At 41.2% G+C, this 8551-nt stretch overlaps 1 protein-coding gene across 1 annotated transcript; it reads left to right on the top strand.

The window, feature by feature from the left end:
* The first annotated feature begins 777 nt into the window (after positions 1-777).
* LOC123364399 (C-C chemokine receptor type 8-like) lies at positions 778-8035 on the top strand. The gene is made up of 2 exons (XM_045006512.1): positions 778-908; positions 6700-8035. The coding sequence occupies exon 2, from the start codon at positions 6708-6710 to the stop codon at positions 7776-7778; it is 1071 nt and encodes a 356-aa protein (XP_044862447.1). The 5' UTR covers positions 778-908; positions 6700-6707; the 3' UTR covers positions 7779-8035.
* Positions 8036-8551: the final 516 nt, after the last annotated feature.

An 8551-nucleotide genomic window follows, 5' to 3' on the forward strand; every position in this document is an offset into this window, starting at 1 on the left:
GTGGGGGGGCAGTGGGGGAGGCACCAGTTGCCACCCAGCTCTCTGCATCTGGCAGGGGGCTCTTGTGTTTTTATTTTATGTACAACATAAATATGTATAATGAATTTAAAAGTATGTAATTAGTAATTTGATATGTCGGGTGGCACCTTTTTTTTTATGTGTTTGCTCCCCCTGATGTTAGAACCTGGCTATGCCCCTGTACCCAGGATCTCCTTTAATGTCAACAACATCAGGCACACAGGTGAGTGGTGCCTGCTCCTGAGTAACCCAGGGAGGAAAGGGAGAGTTACACATGCTTCCACCGGGAGAACAGACTTCCGGTCCCTTGCACTATCTGGACTATTTAGAATATCATCGGCTTCAGTTACCTCTTTATTAGCACCTCACACTGGGCAATGCAGATAATCTAGTCGGGGGGAGGGGAGGGGCTCAGTTTTGGAGCCCAGCACCAAATACTGGGCTCTGTCTCCCTTTAATGGAATGGGCAGGGACAGCAGAGCTCTTGTGGAGACTGTTGGGTGGGGAAAAGTGTGGAGTAAAGGGAGCCACAAAGGTTATGAGCCAGCACCTTGTGGGTGTCATTTACACCTGTGGAAAATGAGTTAAAACACTACTGTCCCATGACATTTCTGAGGTTGCCTAGTGAGCAAAATTATCTGCCAGATCTTAAACAGACTGAGGTGTGATTCTGTGGTGAACACTCACATTCTTTAGTCAAATCGGTACAGTATTTATATTCTCAGTGCTGAAGAGTAAAAGGTAACTTCTTTGGCTAGTCGTTATCCCAATTCTAGAGCTGTGGTACTCAAGTAATAGATAAAGGAAGAAGACGACTTTACCATTTTTAACTGTGAAGATAAAGCGCTCATTTATGAAGTGGCACTGAAAGAAAAACCTCAATTGCGAAGGTAAGTATAGATGGTGGGGGGCACAAAAAATTACAGCCAGCTTTCTAATAATTAATGTATTCTCCTCAGTGTCAATAGTGTCAGTGGCACAATGTATCCAAAGCATCAGAAAAGGAGCAGGAGTTAGAATATTTTGCGAAGTTAAAATTACGAACATAAAATGATACCCCATTATGGCTAAGAGAAAACTCACAGATACTGTTTGATTGCACAGGTAGCTGGATGCCTTATGTGGCGTTTTCTACCCGGTTTTAGCAATGTGGGAGGCAATGTGGAATCGATGGACAAGTGGCTGGATCTGCTGTGGCAAATGCTATGATAGTACTTGGATCAATGTTGTGCTTAATTTATTCAGTGCAATGGCTACTTCATGTGATTTCGTGCATGCTGGTGAAGAGAGTGAGTAAGCGTGTATCTACACATATTAAACAAAAAGGGATTCTTAACTTGGGTTAGCTAATTCACATTAGCTAATTTGGGTTCAAACAGCAGTGAATACTGGCAACTGCAGCTCACATTAAAATGTATGAGGGAGCCTACACTCGAACTTGAGCTGCTAACACAAGTTGCTGTGTCTTCTCAGCTGTTTTAGTCCAGGTGAGCTAACCCAAGCAAAGAACACAACACACCTTTTATTCGCCATACCCTAGAACTGAATGTATGAGTGGCTTGGCTAATCTTTAATAAGAATTGTCTTTAACTGAAGATAGTGCTGCTGGTATGCAAGAAAGGACATCCAATCTCTCACAATATTCTTTAGAAGTTTCTCACCGGTGCTGATGGGTGTTTGTTAGCATTTTAGCACTTTCTCCATTGGATGCCTGAGGACTCCTTGTGTAAACCCCTCTGCACTTGGATGTGACTTCTGTGCAGCCAATCTACAGTAAAGTGTTGGTGTAATATGGGACTTTTTGATCAAAATTTTCAAAAGCATCTGCTAATTTTATGTGCCTCCCTTTTGAGATGTCCTGTGAAAGGGACGCAACCCCTCTGCTCCTGTCCTCTCCTACTGGCTCTAACACCTCTGGTTTGTAAACACCACCCTTTACAGTCCCATGTAGCAATTGTCTTTACAGTGACAGACCAGCATCAGGACCCCTTGCCATAGAGGAGAGAGATCTCTCCACTAAGGGATTTCCTTCTACCTTGGTCTTGCTAGCATTTCCTCCCCCCCACCCCGCACTTCCTTCTTGTGTGCCTTTCTACTCTTCTAGTTAATGGGTTAACTAGCTCCTTAACTCTCCCCAGCACAGACTGATCTTGTGATTAGCCCGAGCTTCCCTCAATCAGGCCCTTCTCCAAGGAAATTAGGTGGACTTGCAGTAACCAGAGTCCTGGTTCAGCTGCTGGTTCTCACACTGTCCCACACCTCCCCACCTTGTCTGGCAGAAAAGTTCCTCCTTCCCTGGGTTCTTACTACTTTACTGGATGTGATGCTCTTCTGGTGTTGTTCTTTGCCCCCAGGGTGCTCTTCCAAGGTCCCCTGATGGGGTTTGCTCATTCTCCACCAGCAAAAAACACAGTTGGTTTTCTGTCTCAGCTCATAGATCTTCATGTCAGGGGCAACCCAGTGGGATACTCTTCCCACTCTTGCCCTCTTTGTTTTGTGGCAGGGTTGTTGGCACCCCTACCCTCCTGGTTACCCAGGGTCTCCAGTTCCCCCAGACCTCCAAACTGCTCCTACTGTCCCTCCTCCCATCATTCAGATGGCGTGGTTCCAGTGATCGCCCAACCCCCACCTGTGAACTCTGGTTATCCTTATCATGCAAGGCTAATTCTATCCTCTCTTCTTTCTCCCCTGCTTTCTCTAGGGGTCCTCCCGTCCCTTTCTACCTGGCTTTTGTTTCGCTAATGTTTTTCCACACCCCATTCCCCCATGTCTAGCTTTGCATTCCCCTTCCCCAATGGTTTTATTTTTTTTCCAACGGCGTCCCTGAATCCCCATCTAATTCCCTAATGGGAAGGGGCTCCAGTCAGTGCCTAGTGAAATAGGGTGGGATATGGTCACCACCACCCCAACCCCTTTCCATCTAAACTTCCCCTGAACTTTCAGAGGTACCTCGGCCATGGGGCAGAGTTTCTTATCTCCATGGAAGCATTTGAGCCACAGCCTTTCCCCCAGGAGCATCCAGTGGGGCTTCACCGGTCCCTCTTAATTAATGAGCAGGCTGAGGCAACGTCAACTAGACCCCTTTGACAGCTCCTCCGCAGCATTACAGAAATCGTGGGTAGTTTCTTTCCCCTTCAATGTCCAAAATTCCTGGCCCAATTGCAGAACTCTGCAAACCCACATTCCATAGGTGGGCAGCCCCTTTTTATGTGTCCTTGTCACCTGTACTGAAAACACATGATACCCTGAGAGCCAGCTGGAGTCATCCTAGGTTCTGCCCTCTTCTTCTCTGCCACTTTTCCAGCCCACCAAATCTAGGATGGCCACCTTAACCACATCATAATCCTGTGCCTGCTCGTCATTTAGAGCCAGGTCAGTCACCTGAGCGTCCCCTGTCAAATAGGGTGTAGCCATAGGGCCCAGGTTCCCTTCTCCCAATCTGCGCTCATAGCTACTCTTTCAAAAGTGACCAAACACGCATTGGAGTCATCTGCAGGCTCATCTTACAGAGGCCTAGCGCCTCTGCCCAGCTGCTGTTCCCTGCCACAGGATTCATCACACCTGGGAGTAGCTGCTGCTGTATATCAGCTTGCAGTGACAATGCTGGTTCTCAGTGTTCTGTCCCACACCCAAGTTCAAGGTCACTCAAACCTGATCCTCAATGGTGATCCTCACTGCTGGGCCTGACAGGTGCTCAGCTAATCTGACAATCAGGCCCTAATAGTCTTCCTGACTTCAGCTCCCTGAAATTGTAACCCTAATGAGGGACAAGGGCAGGAATTCTAGAGCACTCCCACATAAATGGAAAATTGATGCCTCCATAGGTGAGGTCCTTAACATTCGATCTACCCTGACATTATAGTGCATCTCTTGACATTCGGACCTTCACCTAGTTACCCAAGTTAGATATGATGAAGATTAATGAAAAACTTATTTCTAGGGCTCTCAAGCGATTTAAAAAATCAATGGTGATTAATTGCGTTGTTAAACAATAATGGAATACCATTTATTTGAATATTTTGGATATTTTCTACATTTTCAAATATATTGATTTCAATTAAAACACAGAATACAAAGTGTACAGTGCTCACTTCATATTTATTTTTATTACAAATATTTGCACTGTAGAAAACAAAAGAAATAATATTTTTCAATTCACCTTATACAAGTACTGTAGTGCAATCTCTATCATGAAAGTTGAATTTACAAATGTAGAATTATGTACAAAAAATAACTGCATTGAAAAATAAAACAATGTAAAACTTTAGAGCCTACAAGTCCAATCAGTCCTACTTTAGCCAATCACTCAGACAAACAAACTTGGTTACAATTTGCAGGAAATATTGCTGCCTGCTTCTTGTTCACAATGTCACCTGAAAGTGAGAACATGTGTTTGCATGGCACTGTTGTAGCTGGCGTTGCAAGATATTTACATCCCAGATGTGCTAAAGATTCATGTTCCTTCATCTTCAACCACCATTCCATAGGACATGCGTCCATGCTGAGGATGGGTTCTACTTGATAACAATCCTGCTTGATAACAATCCAAAGCAGAGTGGACTGACGTATGTTCATTTTCAACATCTGATTCAGATGCCACCAGCAGAAGGTTGATTTTCTTTTTTGGTGGTCAGGTTCTGAAGTTTCCACATCTGAGTGTTGCCCTTCTAAGACTTCTGAAAGCATGCTCCATGCCTCATCCCTCTCAGATTTTAGAAGGCACTTCAGATTCTTAAACCTTGGGTTGAGTGCTCTAGATATTTTTAGATATCTCACATTGGTATCTTTGTGTTTTATCAAATCTGCTGTGAAAGTGTTTTTAAAACAAACATATGCTGGGCCATCATCCAAGACTGCTATAACATGAAATATGTCAGAATGCAGGTAAAACAGAGCCGAAGACACACAGTTCTCCCCCAAGGAGTTCAGTCACAAATTTAATTAATGCATTGTTTTTTAACGAACATCATCGGCATGGAAGCATATCCTGTGGAATGGTGGCTGAAGCATGAATGGGCATATGAATGTTTAGCATATCTTGCAATGCCAGCTACAAAAGTGCCATGCAAACACCTGTTCTCACTTTCAGGTGACATTGTAAATAAGAAGCAGACAACAGCATCTCCTGTAAATGTAAACAAACTTGTTTGTCTGAGCGATTGGCTGAACAAGAAGTAGGACTGAGTGGACTTGTAGGCTCTAAAGTTTTAATTGTTTTGTTTTTCAATGCAGTTATTTTTTGTACATAATTCTACATTTGTAAGTTCAACTTTCATGATAAAGAGATTGCACTACAGTATTTGTATGAGGTGAATTGAAAAATACTATATATTTTGTTTATTATTTTTACAGTTCAAATATTTGTAATCAAAATAATACAAAGTGAGCACTGTACACTTTGTATTCTGTGTTGTAATAGAAATCAATATATTTGAAGATGTAGAAAAACATCCAAAAATATTTAATAAATTTCAATTGATATTCTATTGTTTAACAGCATGATTCATTGCGATTAATTTTTTAAATCACAATTAATTTTTTTAGTTAATCATGTGAGTTAACTGTGATCAATTGACAGCCCTACTTATTTCATCATGTAAAAAAGTTCTACCAACCCCAAGGATCAGACACATTATCTCCCAGGTTAATAAATATTCCAGATCTTTCCCAAATACACGCTTACAGCCAATTCTTATTAACTACACTAAAATTTATTTAAAAAGAAAAGAGAGAGAGTATGGTTAAAAGATCAATATATGTACAGACATGAGTTCAATACTTGAGGTTCAGACTCATAGCAGAGATGGTAAGCTTTATAGTTGCAAAGAGTTCTTTTAGATGTTAGTCCAATGCCCAATATTATATTCAGGGTGGACCAGTCAGCACTGGGATATCAATCTTGTGGCTTAAGCTTCCTCTGCATTAAAGCATCAAGGAGATCTGAGATGACAGGATCAGGACTCAAAGGTGTTTTTATGCAGTGTTCTAGCATCCACTTGACCATACAGTCCTGGGCAAACAATTGGTTTTTGATATAACCTTCTGCTTCCTTAACATCGCCAGCAATTAGTTACACAAATGAACATAGGACAATTTATTCATTAGGCAGTATATCACAAACTTCAAAAAGACATAGTGACAATATTTCACCCAAGATTTATCTAAATGTTCATATTCCCTTTTGATCTCTGAATCCATAGCTATAGTGACAGGAACTGTCTGTTTCCATGGCTAACATTTATGAGTACACATATACAATTAGTATCACCCCTAACTTTAACAATATAGGTTTGCATTTCAAAGTTCTAACCTATCTAGCATCAAATGGCCTTAATGACCATTTCTAACATGTCTCCACAGGCTGACTCTGTGTTAATTAGCCTGCAGGATGCTTAACCCTTTCTGGCCATGTGTTACACTCTTTATAAGATTTGTTGCCAGTATATAACAGTGGTAGAAATGATTTGCATGATTACATTTTAATTAGATAATGTCACAGGTCGAAGTGTTCCTTTACCTGAACAGGCTAGACTATCCTCAGAACCAAATTCTACCCCTTATAGCCTGTGCAACCCTATTGACTTCAGTGGGGTTGTGTGGGGTATCGGGGCAGAATTGTGCCTAGATACTTACTAAAAAACAGGATTGTTGGATTGTATTAAATTCTGTGCTCCTAAACAGGTCACCTCATGATGAATAATTCAACTGAGTCGAATCTTCTCTCTACTCTTGATGATGATTATTATTATCCTGAGTTTGGCTCCGTCTGCAGCACAGAGAATATCAAGATCTTTGGATCAGTATTTTTTCTAGTCCTTTACTGTGTGGTGTTCGTGTTCGGCTTGGTGGGAAACAGCTTGGTCATTTGCGTTCTGATAGTTTGCAAGAAACTGACCAGCATGACTGATGTGTATTTGCTGAACCTCGCCATCTCTGACCTGCTTTTTGTTTTCTCCCTCCCCTTCCTGGCTCATTATGCTTCAGACCAATGGACTTTTGGAAATGCAATGTGTAAAACAATATGTGGAGTTTACTACATTGGCTTCTACAGCAGCATATTCTTCATAACCCTCATGAGCATAGATAGGTACTTAGCCATCGTCCATGCTGTGTACGCTCTGAAAGTTCGAACAACCATGCTCAGCACTGTTATAAGCCTCGCCATTTGGTCAGTGGCCATTTTAGCTTCAATACCAAATATCTTTTTTATCCAAGAATTTAATGAAGAGGGCAGTGTGAAGTGTGCTCCTTATTACCAAGATAATAGGACTACTTGGAAACTTTTAACCAATTCTAAAGTCAATGTTTTGGGCCTCTTGATCCCGCTTGGCATTCTCATTTTCTGCTACTCCCACATCTTGAAAAATCTGCAGAGATGCATGAACCGAAACAAGTATAAAGCGATGAAGCTGGTTTTTGTTGTTGTAGTTGTGTTTTTCCTCTTCTGGGCACCCTTCAACATTGCGCTTTTTATGGACTCTTTGCGAAGCCTGCACATCATAGATGACTGTGGGACGAGCAAAAGCCTAGACCTGGCCCTTCAAGTGACTGAAATCATCTCCTTCATCCACTGCTGCCTGAACCCAGTGATCTACGCTTTTGTGGGTGAAAAGTTTAAGAAATACCTTCATGAAATATTCAGAAAACATGCAAGATTCTTATTGATTTGCAAAGACCACAGTGTCTTTCAGAATCACTATAGCATCTCTTCTATGCGCACCCAGTCCTCGCATTCTTCTGTTATTGACCCTGTCATATAAAATAGAATGGGCCAAATACAACCATTCAAGGATGTATTTAGTGTGATATAAGTATCAGTGACTTTGAAAGAAAATACTCCAGGAAGCTCAGTAAATACATTACTTCACATTGTAGTTGGGAGGACTTACCTTTCAATTAAAGCTCTCTCTTACCCTAGTAATGACTGGTATAAAAGCTCAGACAATGTTATAATTTTGGTGTCCTTAAATGTATTAATTTGAGCTTCATATGTATAATATGCTACCTTACAAGGAGAACCAGGCTGTTATCAATATTATTTTTTTTAAGCCTACACGTCACTCAAGTGCTCAGGGACCTATGGACATGTATAAGACATGTAACTATCAACCTAATTTATGAGCTTGGTTTTATAGAATAATTCCAATTATCCAAATTCCATTTATCCAGAAATCCTAATTACCCAAATCTACAGTGTGTCCAGCCTTATGTTAGTTCATCACACACACAACTTCTCAATTAGCCTGTTTGCACCTGTAAGCTCTAATCAACAGCTTTATACTTTGTATAGCGGATCTCAAGAAAGTTATTTTTGTACTCTTTTTTTTAATAAAGTACTAAGCTAACATCACCATTACTCCCTCTGTTCTCTGTATTTCTATAACAGTGATACTGCACCTCAAAATAGCACTTCCATTTATCCAAAAACCTGGTTAGTCAAAAGATTGAGACGTTCCCCAAACCTATGGGATTTAACAGTAATGTATGTTGTCACTGGTGGTTTAAAAAAAAAAGTTTCCTGATGTATACTGCT

This window comes from Mauremys mutica, chromosome 2, assembly GCF_020497125.1.
Source record: "Mauremys mutica isolate MM-2020 ecotype Southern chromosome 2, ASM2049712v1, whole genome shotgun sequence".
Taxonomy (NCBI): domain Eukaryota; kingdom Metazoa; phylum Chordata; order Testudines; family Geoemydidae; genus Mauremys; species Mauremys mutica.